Source organism: Lepidochelys kempii, chromosome 4 (genome assembly GCF_965140265.1).
Source record: "Lepidochelys kempii isolate rLepKem1 chromosome 4, rLepKem1.hap2, whole genome shotgun sequence".
NCBI lineage: Eukaryota > Metazoa > Chordata > Testudines > Cheloniidae > Lepidochelys > Lepidochelys kempii.
In genome coordinates, this window is record NC_133259.1 from 120,818,983 (window position 1) to 120,833,658 (window position 14,676).

At 38.8% G+C, this 14,676-nt stretch overlaps 1 protein-coding gene across 3 annotated transcripts in view; it reads right to left on the reverse strand.

The window, feature by feature from the left end:
• MSANTD1 (Myb/SANT DNA binding domain containing 1) overlaps nucleotides 1–14,676 on the reverse strand; it is a 95,722-nt gene that overhangs the window by 22,496 nt on the left and 58,550 nt on the right. The window contains exons 1-2 of one of the 3 annotated variants that reach the window (XM_073340145.1): nucleotides 12,856–12,941; nucleotides 12,175–12,439 (exon numbers count right to left, since the gene is read on the reverse strand). In XM_073340145.1, coding sequence (XP_073196246.1) covers nucleotides 12,175–12,428 — 254 coding nt within the window. In that variant the 5' untranslated portion in view covers nucleotides 12,429–12,439; nucleotides 12,856–12,941. Of the gene's footprint in view, nucleotides 1–12,174; nucleotides 12,440–12,556; nucleotides 12,576–12,855; nucleotides 12,942–14,676 lie in introns of those variants that run through there. The other 2 variants (XM_073340144.1, XM_073340143.1) reach the window with 2 other exon arrangements.

A 14,676-nucleotide genomic window follows, 5' to 3' on the forward strand; every position in this document is an offset into this window, starting at 1 on the left:
TAGGCTTTACTCTAACAGATAATGGAAATTCTCCCTTAGGTGAAGTGGCAGGAGAATCTGGAGAAGGAGGATCTGAAGATGCTGGAAAGTTCTGAATGACTACGATGATTATCATAATGCCCAGAGTGGATATAAATCAATGTTTTTTTTTAAAATATATATATATATATATATATATATATATATATATATATATATATATATACACACACACACACACACACACACACACACACATATATATATATATATACACACACACACACACACACACACACACACAATTGAATATTATTTAAATCAGGTTTTTTTTAAAATAAATCTGTTTAAAATTAAATTTGAAATTATGACACCCTATGTCAAGACCTAAACTCACTATAATCCATTAAAATAATTTATATAAATAAAAAGAAGATCAGTAAGCCCTCCTCAAATTTTAATGAATTAAAGCGTGCTGCTTTTTTAAATATATACAGAATTAGGGCAGAAACATCTTTAATTTCTGAGGTTAAAATCAAGCTTTAAAATGTGTGTCAATGTCATGTGCTGCATTACTAAGGATCCATATTGTTCTCAGTCTTTATAATGGACCGAATATTGGTATTTAGATTTTCCGAATGTTGTACTTTTAGATTCTGTTGTGCAGAAAAACTTTTGCTTTAATTATTTTTGGTTTCAGTTAAGATAGAAATCGGAGAGAGAATATTTCCTTCATTTGGACTAGTTCATTTAAAGTCGAGAAACTGACTGGAAGTTGAAAAGGCATAAATGCTTGTTTCTTCTTCCAATCTATTAAAAGCCAGGTGGGAGAAAATAAGATCCACTAATTCTAAAAACATGAAGAACATGAGGCCGGAGTTTCACAATTTTCAGATTTAGGCTCCTAAAGATGCAGATAGCTGTCTAAAGGGTTTTTCAAAAATGCCTATGTTGATTATTTCTTTAATTCCTATTGATTTCAATGGGAATTGGGAACCTACCCTACTTATGCACTTTTGGAAACCCCACTAGGCATCTATCTACATCTTTAGGCATCTAAATACCTTTGAAAATCTGGCCCATGGTGACCAGAACCAATTTGTCTAATCACTAAATACACTTAATACTTCCTTAATTTAATAAATCAGTTGATTTTACATAGAAGCATAGAATCGTAGGACTGGAAGGGACCTCAGGAGGTCTCCTAGTCCAGTCCTCTGCACTCAAGGCTGGACTAAGTATTATCTAGACCATCTCTGACAGGAGTTTGTCTAACTTGCTCTTAAAAATCTCCAGTGATGGAGATTCCACAACTTCTGTAGGCAATTTATTCCAGTGCTTAACCACCCTGACAATTAGAAAGTTTCTCCTAATGTTAGAGGTTAAAGAACAATTTCTCACTTCTCCTTGTAATAACCTTTTATATACATGTAAACTGTTATGTCCCCCGTCAGTCTTCTCTTCTCCAGACTAAACAATCTTTTCAATCTTCCCCCGATGTCATGTTTTCTAGACCTTTAATCATTTTTGTGGCTCTTATCTCTGGACTTTGTCCAATTTGTCCACATTTTTTCTGAAGTGTGGTGCCCAGAACTGGACACAATACTCCAGCGGAGGCCTAATCAGCACAGAGTAGAGCGGAAGAATTACTTCTTGTGTCTTGCTTACAATACTCCTGCAAATAAATCCCAGAATGGTGCTTGCTTTTTTTGCAACAGTGTTACACTGTTGACTCATATGTTGCTTGTGATCCACTATGACCCCCAGATCACTTTCCGCAGTACTCCTCCCTAGGCAGTCATTTCTCATTTTGTATATGTGCAAATGATTGTTCCTTCTTGCATTTGTCCTTATTGAATTTCTTCCTGTTTACTTCAGACCAACCTGAAAAACATGTTTCCTGTACATTTAAAGTTTTTAACTAATAAAAAATTTTAAAATGCTGCTTTTGTATATTTTTAATTGAATTCCAAGCTGGTTCTGCCAAACAAAGAGATTTCCACCTTCCGGAAACAGGAAGAGTACTGGGCTTGGATAGCTGATACAGTCCTTTTATTGGGGAATACCACAACACATTTTTTCCTGGGTCCATCTGCTGGTAGGAAGATATAACACCTACTGCTTCAGCTGCCACTAGGACCATTAGAGGAAAATAAACTTTAACAACATGATAACAATGGTGACAAATAGAGATGTGAATGTGGAAAGATTGAAGTTCTTCCTTTCCAATGGTCCAGCATGTGGCTCGCAAACTAGGGTGAAGTGACAACTACTGGCGGGACAGAAGTTAGGAACAACAAATTAGTTTGTTTGGGTTTTTAAGTAGTTTGTGTTCTTCTCTGAACTTTCAAAGTCTGATGAGGTTTTCCAGCTAGTGGTGAGCTGCATATTATAGCAATGCATAGCAAAGCCTGCACAGCACAGTCTGTGTTCTTATTCTCTCTATGCATTCCAAATTTTAATTTCATACATGCTTTACAAACTGCTGCTGTGATTTCACAATCAGATCAGATCACTGACAATATTATAGCTTCTTTGTTACAGAATACTTAACTATAGGACTGACTGTAAATGATCAACTTAATATCAAATACTTTTTGTTTAGTTTTTAAAATTCTTTGCAATAAAAGTATTTTTCTTCTATTGCTATACATTGCTAGGTACACACTGATCACCGCTACATACTTCACAAGGGTTTCCCCATGCAAGTTACAGCAGCTCAGTACTATGTATTGGCAAGGCCTCATGTGCTCAGATTTCATTGTTTTAATGCAGAAAATCTCAAATTGTATTATCAATAAACTCACAATCTTAACACTAAATAAAGACTATAATGATAATTAAAATCTGGGTTTTCAGTGGGAGCTGCTGTTTATTGAGCTTCAAAGTCTAAATTAGGAACACCGGGCTCTTTTTGACTGAGTAGAAACTTTTAAGGGTAGGACTATCCTGTTCTGAATCAGATTCAGTAGAATCTTTGCCAACTACGGCTCTGCTTTCAGATGTCATCAGTCTCTTTGTCTCTACAACAAGAAAAGGAGTACTTGTGGCACCTTCATCGGATGCTGTAGCTCACGAAAGCTCATGCTCAAATAAATTGGTTAGTCTCTAAGGTGCCACAAGTACTCCTTTTTGCGAATACAGACTAACACGGCTGTTACTCTGAAACCTGTCTCTACAACAGCACTCAAATTACTCCCCCTGTATCTCAGTCATCCATTATTATGATTTTGAGCTAAATCTCATATCCTTACTCCAGCAAAATTCCCATTAAAGGGAGCAGGAGTTTTGCTTGAGTAAATGTGTAAGGATTTTATTCTTTATGCTTAAGTTCAGCTATGCACCATGGCCCTCCGTTTATGTAGTACTATCACACTTTTGAAGAAATATCCGCAGATTTGTCCATCAGCTGCTAGAGGATGCTATTATTCAGAACTAGAGGGTGTCCGAACACTCCTCTTGCTCTAAATGCAGTGTGTGGATTTCTGTCTTGCTGCCTTTGCTGCTTACTACAGCAACAGACTGGGAATATTGATCCCCACTGCAAACTGGGGGGAAGCACTCTGCTGACTTAAAAGGGGCAACAGTGAAGCTGATGCAGTCTGGACTCTGGGGTGGAGAAAGACAAAAGGGATGATACAGAGGGGAGAGGAAAAGATAGGGAGGGGGAGTTCAGAACAATGGAAAAGAAGTGGGAACATGGCAGATAGAGGCAAACAAAGGTCATACTGGGTGAAACAATATCCATTTATTCCAACTCTTTGTCTCTACAACAGCACTCAAATTACTCCCCCTGTATCACAGACATCCATTATTATGATTTTGCCAGAAAGTGGGAATGGATCACTTGATGATTTCCTGTTCTGTTCTTTCCCTCTGGGACACCTGGCATTGGCCACTGTTGGAAGACAGAATACTGGGCTAGATGGACCTTTAGTCTGACCCAGTATGGTTGTTCTTATGTTCTATGCACATAAGCTTTCTGATAAAATGATCAACCATAAAATTGCTAAGAATGTTAGTGATAAATGGTCATCACTGGTTTCAGAGTTCACTCCTCTCATTTTAGAATCTTTTGCTGAGATTGGAAGTGGAGTCTGAGGAGAAGAGTGGGACAGCTGAGGCCTCTCACCTCTATCAGACCAAATTTATCCCTAACATAGCTCAATTGAAATCAACAGACGGGAGGAATTAAGCTCACTGCTAGTCTCCCAACTTAGTGAATCAACATAGGATCAAGTCATTGGAGGATTTTTTTTGCAACTAAAGGCAAGATTCTTTTTAATGAAATATTAAATTCTATAGAAATGGACAGGACCAGAGTAATGCTAGTTTAGCGTGTTATCACCTACCTACTTAGTCTAAACCCAGAGGCAGTAGAGGGGTGATAGGACCCGTGAATAAGGCTCAGATTTTGCCATGGATATTTTTAGTAAAAACCACAGACAGTCACAGGCAATAAACAAAAATTAATGGATGCTCATAACCTGTCTGTGGTTTTTACTAAAAATATCCTGGACAAAATGGAGAGGGAGGAAGATCCAGCACCCACAGTGGCTGGGGGCCCTGGGGTCCTCTTGCCACCTCTTCCCCAGCAGTGGCTGGAAGTTCAGGGTCCCCATACCGCTAGCGGGAGCTCTGGGGTCTCCCCACTGCATGTGGGAGCTGGGAGCTCTGGAGTTTCCCCACCACCTGCGGGGGCTGGGAGCTGCTGGGGGCCCGCCGCCAGCAGCGGCTGAGATCTGGTGGGCTGCCTGCTGACAGCTCCAGCCCCAGGGCAGAAAATGTCAGAGGTCTCTGAAAGTCACAGATTCTGTGACTTCCATGACATAATCGTAGCTTTACCAATGAAAAAATAGAAGGAAGTAAACCTAGTATCTGCCTCTTGAGAAAAGACAGGGTATTAGGCACTCGGTCTACCCAAGACAGCAAATAGGGGAACCACACCCTATACTGAAGAGAAGGCAGGTGGGTGTGAGAGGGCTGAAGGGCCTAGTAAAGGAACTTTACATGTTTTGAGGCTTATCTAACAGGACTGTTGGCCCTTTACTGAAACTTTAGTGGGGTTTTTTGGTTTGCCTTCTCCCTGTACCAAAAGAAAGGGGAATGGCCAATGAGAAATCAAGATCCTGAGCCTGACAGTCCCCAGGGCCAACGGGGAGAGGCAAATGCTCCTAGTCAGCCCAATTGACAGGGCAGGTAGGCCAATGAGGGAGTCAGGAGCCCAGGGTCCTGTCCTCCGTGTGAGCTGGAGTTAACTGAACCAGAGTAGGGCAGAACTAAGGGGAGAGCAGCAGCAGCCAGAACCAGAGTGGCCGGAAAAGCAGCCCAGAAGGCAGAGCTGGGCTGGAGGCAGAGCAGCAGCAGCATGGAGGCAGAGCAGTCCAGAGCCAGGAGCAGCGCAGACCAGCCGTGCTGACAGGGAGCCAGGGTTGAGCTACAGTCGGGAGCTGTGGGCCTAGAGCTGGGCACTGAACGCCCTCTGTGCCACAAGTAACACTAGAGCCGAGTGCGGTGAGCAGCTGGGAAGAGTGGGGGGAGGGACCCCAGGCAGAGGGCCCAGTGCAAGGAGACATCGTCAAACAAGAGGTCTTGCAGGCTGGACTTGATGGGGGGACCATGACCCCGATGGGAGGGCCAATGCTTGGGAGAAGGGTTCCTGCCAGCTAGAGCCTGAGGGCATGTGGCAACCGCCAGAGCAGGTGTCTGACCCACAGTGTCACCACAGCATAGCCAGGGCTTGAGAAGGAGTCCTGGGACATGTGAAGAATAAACTGTGAACTTCCCTTATATCCCAGAGACTGCTGTTTGTGGTTTCCCCATGCCAAAAGGGCAGGATTACTTGTTTCCTTTAGCCAGTCTGATTTTTTCCTTATTTTTCTTACTGTCTTGCTGTTCAGTAAATTGTATTTGATTTGAACTTAATGTAGTGCTCAGTGGGCCAGGGTAGTGGCGGTTGTGGAGAGAGTACTGCGGGCTGGGGACACCCTAGTTCCTGTCCTAAGTGGCCATGACAAGACTGGGGGTTAAGCCTCCCAGTAATTCTGGGACCACCTTAACTGGGGTTACAAGGACTCTGCCGCATGGAAGAGGAGTCTTCAACTCCCTGTACCCAGATGCCTGCCTGACCTTGGAGAGAGGACAGAGATCCTTTCACTGTCCGATTCCACAGGGGTAGTGCAGAAGCCAGGGAAGTTCCCCACAAGAGTGGGACCATTCCCCCGCTTACACGTATATAAACTAAATAGGCTTAGGAACTGTTTAATAAAATACAGATTTTTTCATCTCTAAGACACTAGTTTAAATCCAGCCCAGATCAGAAGTCACTGAAAATTATGTCAAATGAGTTCGTGATCTCAGTCCAGTTTCCAGTGGACAGAAATTCAAAGTACAAAAAACATTACCACCACAACTGGCAATCTTGTTGGCCATGTTATTACAGAGGAATCAACAGCTAAATGAGCACTGATATCTAATTAACCACTTTCCAGGACCTTCTGTCATCTGGGTTGAGGCACACTGGTGGAGCAAATTGTATTTATATTGCCTGTTTTGTGGATAACAAGGACTGTATTCTCTATATCAATTAATCCAGCAATTTCATGAGTATTAAAATACCTTTAAAATAAAATTACTAAAACATTAAAATTTAGAAAGTTTTTAAAGACCATCTGTCATAAATATAAAGGGAAGGGTAACAACCTTCCTATATACAGTACTATAAAATCCCTCCTGGCCAGAGGCAAAAAATCCTTTTACCTGTAAAGGGTTGAGAAGCTCAGGTAACCTGGCTGGCACTTGACCAAAAGGACCAATAAGGGGACAAGATACTTTCAAATCAGGGGTGGGAGAGAAAGGTTTTGGTCTGTCTGTTCTGTGTGCTTGCCGGACACAGATCAAGGAAGCAAGCAATCCAACTCCATTAGAATTAGTAAGTACTAGCAAGGGAATGTGTTAGCTTATTTTTGTTTTGGCTTGTGATTTTCTCTGTGCTGAGAGGAAGGTGTATTCCTGGTTTTCTTTTTGTAACTTAAAGTTTGGCCCAGAGGGAAATCCTGTTTTTGAATCTGATTGCCCTGTAAGATTATCTTCCGCTATAATTTTACAGAGGTGCTTCTTTTACCTTTTTTCTTTATAATAAATTTCTGTTTCTTTTAGAATCTGATTGGGTTTTTTTTTTAGTGTCCTAAAAAACCCCAAGGTTGATCTGTGCTCATCTTATTTATTCTCAAGCCTCCCTAGGAAAGGGGGTGTGGGGGGCTTGGGGAATATTAGGGGGGAGTAGGAACTCCAAGTAGTCCTTTCCCTGATACTTTGTTAAATCACTTGGTGGTGGCAGCGTTAGCTAATCCAAGGTACAAGGGAGAATTTGTGCCTTGGGGAGTGTTTAACCTAAGCTGGTAGAAATAAGCTTAGGGGGTCCTCTCATGTGGGTCCCCATGTCTGTACCCTAGAGTTCAGAGTGGGGAGTTCTACTTAGAACAAATACTTATAATCTATAATTTGGTTTTTTTACTCTCTCTGTTCAACACACTATTGCTGGGTTGTGGGGAGAATTAATTATTATTATAGTATTTGTTTGATATTACTACTAGCCTGGAGGAATGGAAACAAGCTTCATCTCCTGGGGTTTCTGAAAAAAGCTTTCAAAATAAATAATAAATAACACTGCTCATGCACCAATCAATGACACAGGAGAGAAAAATGTAGGAAAGCACAATACTTAAATTGTGGGTCTGCTATGAATTATTGATACTGAAGAGAAAGCTGGTAAAATATTCAAATTTAACTTTCTGCAGTAATTTGCTGCACTTATCTTTGGTCATTTGCTGCAGCAATGGTCAAAGATTCCAGTCATTTAATATCATGGAATATGGTGAAGAATTACACAAGGCACTATGTTTAATTGCTATCATGTACACATGAAAATAAAAATAATAATCTACGATTAAGATCATGAGACTGATTCAGATTTACTAGTGATTAACATTAATTGACTGCAATTCAAATTAAAATGTAACAGCTACATCCTGTTTCCACAAATGTTTGGGGGAAGGAGAGAGGAGCCGGTTTAAAAAAAAAATTATGAATTTGCATTCTCACAGCCTTTATTTTTAAAGCATCAAAACGAATTAGTCAAAACTATAATATTGTTTAGTGTGCATATTCTATAAACCTTGTCTTTTGTTTTACAAGACATTACATATTATATCAGTAGTAATATAATAATAGCAGCTCTAAAGCTTGTCTCTTTCACCAACATAAGTGGGTCCAATGAAAGAGACACACACCCTTGTCTCTCTCTAATACTGTACATTGGCACACATTAAGATCAATATATTAGTGATGATAGGAATGTATTTTCTTTTAGAAGGACTAATTGTAGGTTTGCGGGTGCTGAATGCCCAAGTAGCCAACACAATAGAAAGAACTTCAGGACATATTCTAAGCGATTCTAAACTGCAGGAGACGAGTTAGTAATGTAAGCAGAACTCTTGATACTCACTGTATCAGAAACCTTAACTTTCAATTGCAGCACGCTTGACTCAGCCCTTCACCTCCCAAGATAGATAAATGGGAGTACATGCAGTTTACTGCACAGATGCCTTTCACACAGAACATTAAAAACCAGTGTCCTATCTGTCCTAAATAGATACATAAGTTTCCATTGCACTTTTTGTTATAGTAGGATTTTGCCCAGCAGTATCTGCACTACATTTTAGGTTAGGCCCTTGGTTGCTGTGGTGAATGAAGTGATTCCTTTATATATTGCAGACAAGCAAACATTTATTTTAGGCAAGGTGCTTATTACCATGAAGTCGCTGGGACTATCCATAGTAGTACCTAAACTGCCTACCAGATCAGACCATCTATTCCAATCTCCTATTTCTGACAGTGGCAAATACCAAATGCGTCACAGGAAGATGCAAGGAACCTCTTCGTGGACAATTGTGGAATAGACTGCTCATAGGGAAAGTTTCTTCCTAGCCCCAGACAATTCATGGTGCATGAGGAATTATATACTTTATATGTTTTTAAAATTATATCTAATTTAAACGACCAATGTTCTCATTATCTTACAAAACGTCTCATCTTTTAAAAAATACTACTTCGCTCTTGGTCTCAATGATATCTAGTTGCAATGAGTTCCACCTGCTAATTATGTGTTTTGTAAAAAGTATCTTCCGTAATTGGTTTTAAATTTAATTGAATAACTTTGTTATTATAGGGAAAGGGAAGCACCTGGTTTACCTTCGCTATACCATTTGTTACTTTGTATGCCTCTGTCATGTTGCCTTTTATTGATTTGTCTCCTTTTTAAACTAAAAGTCCCAAACTTTTCAGTATTTCCCCATATGGAATTTTTTTCAAGGGGAGGGCTTACTGTTGATTTATATAACAATATTATTATATTGTAGTATTATTTTTAAAACCCATTCCTTATGTATTCTAACATTTTGTCTGCTTTTTAGACTGCTGCTGCATAATGAACAAAGACTTCCATTGAGAACCATGAGTACTACATTCAGTAGCAACATTTGCAGGATCAGCCATAAAGTGCTATGGAATCCTTCAGGTTGAAAGTCATTATATAAATATGTAAGAGGATTATTAATTACAAATTTACCTATTTTCCATTTTAGATCCCTGAAGCTGCAAGTAACCATTAACCGCTCCATGCGATGTCCCAGCACGCAGTGCACCAGCAACATCACATTCACCATTAAATATGCCTGTATCATAGAACCAGCAGAGGTGCTCAGGTAAGTGGCTGCCTTTTTACACTGTAGGGTTGTTTTGGCTCGATTTGGGGGGGGGGGGGGTTAATATTTTTCTTTCTGAACTCGTAATACGTGGATAAACATCAGAATTTTCTGGCTCCATGCTCTAACCTGATTCCTTTTGATGGTGACATCACTGGCAAACTATTATTATGTGATAAGCATCTTAGTAATACCACAGACAGATGATAGACAGATATCTCATGAAATAAAAGTCTGCAATTTGTGACTGGGATGGTGGAGGGAAATAATGATTTACATGCTAAATGACCTGGTTATCCTGCTACTTTTGCTAAATACTTGTAGATCCATTTTAACAACTCCATATAGTTGTTACAAAATACTGTCTGAATACAGAGCATTTTTCACACTTCCATGCCCTCCATTTCAGTTCACACCACAATGCATTAAAATGTGATGCATGATGTGATCTCCAAGTATCCTCCAGACACCCATAACATGAATTGAAACTCAGGTGTCCAAAAGCAAAGCAGACAGCAGAATAGTAACCAGTAGTTCCACTGTAATGTTTCCCTTCTTCACATATTAATGAGAAATAATTAGAAAACACAACAAATTGGGAGTAATCTCTTTTGCTTGTCTGTTTACTTTACATCACATTGTCTTCAAATAATATTAGGAAACTTAAGTCTACATTATACAACAAAAAAACCATCTGATGTTTATAAGTGTATTTCTGACTCCAGAATATATTAAAACAGTAACATGCCAACACAGGGAAGTCTTCAAGCCCTCCAAAGTTGGCATCTTAATGAGCACTGCAGCTCAGTGCAATTTGATACACCTCACAGCATGCATTGAAAGTGCTTCTGGAAGTTAATGAAAACATACAGGAATGAAAAAGTAAATTTTCCTCCATAGTTTGTATGTTTTACTCCCTCCCCTCCCAATGCTGCTTAACAGAAAATATTAATTTGAAAAAATTGAGACTGTGTGATTGATAATAAAAGAAAGAAAATTCAGAACAAAGGCTTACAGAAACAACCACTGCACATAGCCATTACAGTACTCGAAATATCATGCAGTATTTCTGGACACCTGTAAAACCTAGGTACAATGAGATGTATCTGTTAGCAGAGAGGCTTCATGATTTAGTGAGCTAAGCAAAGGCCTGGTAGTCAAGAACTACTGAGTTCTAATTCTGGGTTTGAGGGTGACTTGCTTTGTAACCTTGGGGAAATAATGACCTCAGTTCCAGTCTCCCTATCTGTAAAATGGGGGTGGATAATACTTTCACACCTTCCTCAGAGACCTGTTGTGAGGATTAAGTAGGTGTTTGTAAAGCACTTTGAAGATGTTAAGTGCTGAGTATAAAATACCAGCTTTCACATTACAGAAAATACCTTAAAGACAATATTAATGGATCTGACAAACTGAGAAAGGGGAAATTCAAAGTTAAAGGGGCTTACAGCATTCACCCTAGTTTTCTATTTGATGAGTGATAGCTGCATGAAATACAGCAAGTGTGCCCCCAAAGAAAAGCAAGCAATTTTAACATGATCTGCTGCTGTAATAACCTTTTTTATTATTAAAACTAGCTTTGTGTGGAGATGAAATAAAAGAACCATATATTTGATTTTCTTGCATCACAAACACATAACTATATGACCACTCAGGATTTCCAGTATGTGGCAGTTTGTGTCTCTCAGCGGTAAGATTTTTTTTTAAAGCAGATATATTCAAATATTTCTGCTAAGTTCTGATTTTTTCTAAACAACAAATGTGTGAAGGTCTCAATCTTTCAAGCCAACTTTCCCTCATGACTGACATTGCCTCGTCTTTATGTTCTAGACACCGCTTCCCCCTTCCCCCACTCTCTTAGAGCAGTATTTACAGAGGACATTGATTCTCTCTCTGCAGATAGAATAGTTGTTTCGCTAGAGCTGCTTATAGCAGTGTGTGTCACTCAGTAATAAGACATCCAATTATTTTTGGCCCTATGAAGTATTACCCTTCTTCTTGCAATGCCAAAAATTGGGAACTTCATTCCTAAATAAATTATTTTGTATTTGAACTTTTACTTGTAACACTGATTCTAACTGGCCACTTCAAACTGCAGTAGTTTAACTGCCAGGAACTGCTGACAAGCTAACATTATCACTCCACTAAACAAGAAAATCTGTTTTAACACCAAATACATTTTCATTCCAATATTTCATAGCACCATTAATTAACTATAAAGAAACAAAGTTGTGCCAGAGTTTGAAAATAAATGGGAGAGAAAATAATAAAGATGTAATAGTACTGGCAGGAGAGATTTTTAAAAGCGATATGAACAATCTTTAATCTTTTATCTATAGATTTCCTGTATGAGACTTTTTCTGAAAGGCAAATAACTCTGCGTCGTCCCTGCTAAAATCTCTCGAAATAAAAAGAATTAACTGAAGCTTACCTGTACTGGAATGTCATATTTGTAATTTTTATCTTTATTTCCTCTCCGTGGCGAATTTCTCCAGTCATTTCAAAGAGTTTGTTAGCCATTTTCTCATAAACTTTGGCATTCCTTTTAGTTTGTTTCAGTTCATCAAAAAATTCTTCCCAAACCAGCATTAAACCTCTCATTTCTGCATCAGTCCAGTTTCTGGCCCTTCTGTGTTTCTCAGTCTGAGAAGAAACAATGTAACTGGGAATTTCTGCTGCAGCCATTGCTGATTGACCTAAAAGGGTTTTAAAAGAGGACACTTAATATAGATTGAGTTTTTAGTTTAGGTTTTTGTAGTGCAAGACATGCATATGTGGATAAAGAATTTGAATGACAACAGAACATATGAAACCTTTTTGCAACAGCTTGAAGCTTGAGTGCACAAAATGGGGCCTACATCTGACAGGCAGGAATTTAGTTAAAAGCTTTTAAACAGAGAAACGTCATTTTGATGTCACGTTACCATAGCAACAGAGCAACTGCATAAGCTACAACAACAAAAACCTTTTAACTGAAAGCCAAAGAATCAGGACAAAGTTGACAGGCCATCAATATTAAAGCTTTTAAACACTTTAGGTTTAACAAAAAAAGATCTATGCAGCCTTTGAGAACCTACTTTTAAGTTTCTACTTCTTTTTAGCTTTCTCTTACCTTTTAGGCAGACAATCTGCTAGCAGGGGGTCCTGGTTGCCTGAATGAGCTTTTAAGTTGTGCCTTGACAGACTCTCTAGGAGGTTGCAAGGACTGAGGCCATGTGCACACACACAAACACACACACAGCTTTTTACAAAGATTTTTTGTAAAAAGCTTCACACACCTTCACGAAAATATATCTGTGTATCTACAAAATAATAAATGTTTAAGCAGCCAGTCTCCTTAAAAAAGTGCCTGCATCATTTTTTAGGAACACACACAAAAATAGCTTTTCAGTGTTTATTACTTACACACACACACAGACACACATATACATATGTATATTTATATTTTTATATATATATATAGCCACTTTTTTTCCTAAGATGCTTTCCTGCTGCTAAGCACATACTGTAGTCCTGTCAATATGAATTTGCCTTTTGTAAGTATCTATAACTGTATGTGTATTTTGTATTCCCAGTAATTTAGATGCTATTTATGCTATTTTATGCAGCCTGTGTGCTGCCTCAGGACTGTAGCAGAGGCATTTCACCCGCTTTATGGAGAACCTAAAAGGATTATTCATTGAATTTAAAAAAAAAAAGGCTGCAAGATACTTAGATGGTAAATAAATTGCTTTGTTGTGAAGTAAGCATTTTATGGTAGTTTTCTATGTACAGAGCTAAATTCTGTTCACATTTACACCAGTGAAACACCATTGATTCATCATATTAAACTGTATGACACACACTATGGGTCAGATTTTGCCCTTTCTTACACCCACGTAATCCCATAATGTCTATCATAAAAGAATAAGATTCATGGAATCGATCAGTTCTAGCAATATGACTGGTTAATGCACAAGGCATTAATTCTCTATATTCCAAATTAAACAGCATCTTGTATAAAAACACACATCATTGTTTGTTTTCAATTTCAGCATATAACAGCAATAACGACCTCACTGCAGGGTATTTCCTGGAGATTAATGACAGGCGGGGGTTAATGGCCTGAGGCTCACCCAGCCAGTCCTTAATCCCTAGGAAATGTTCTGTACCTCAATCCTTAATGCTTAAGTATCCTATAAATCGTAAGTCTTTTCATAACCACATCCTTGATCTTAACAGTAGTTTAAAAACTACACAGATTAGTTTGCATCCTGGAAAGGGTGAGGGGAGCCCACAATGCCCATAAAAGGCACATGAAATAAAACCTTTAACTCATCACTGCCTGGTCTCCATGTTATGTATTTTATTGTTCATTCCAAATTGCACAAACAAAGGAACTGTGGAATATGTGATGAAAAAAAATCAGAATTTCTCTATTTAGTAATTTTTACTCCAAACCCACTGAAAAATCTCCATGTGAGAAATATACCTACTGAGTGACAGGCTTCCTTAACAAAACCTAGCCTCCAAACAACATTACTTTTTAACTGCTAATATGACAGCCTAACACCTATTACCCTTTTAAAATTTGTAAATAGCACCATATGCTGTCACAATGATCTTGCATGGTTTGTCTCTTGAGTGCCCAGCTGGAGACATCACATGATTGGTAGACAGATGGTGGTCAGAAACGGATCAATTTGTGACAGGTTCATTTTATTAATTTTTATATATCCAGCACACCATAATGAGTTGCATGCACATTATTAATAAAAACAATACCAAATTCAACTGAATAGTTTTGAAGCCAATGACAGAGGCCCTGCAGGAGAAACTTAAGGAACTAAGAAGCTGGCTCAGAAAAAATGGTCCTTAAGCTATTGCTAGAATATTGAGTGTCTGATCTGGGACCAAATAACGATCTTGCAGAAACCTCTATCCAAATTGACCC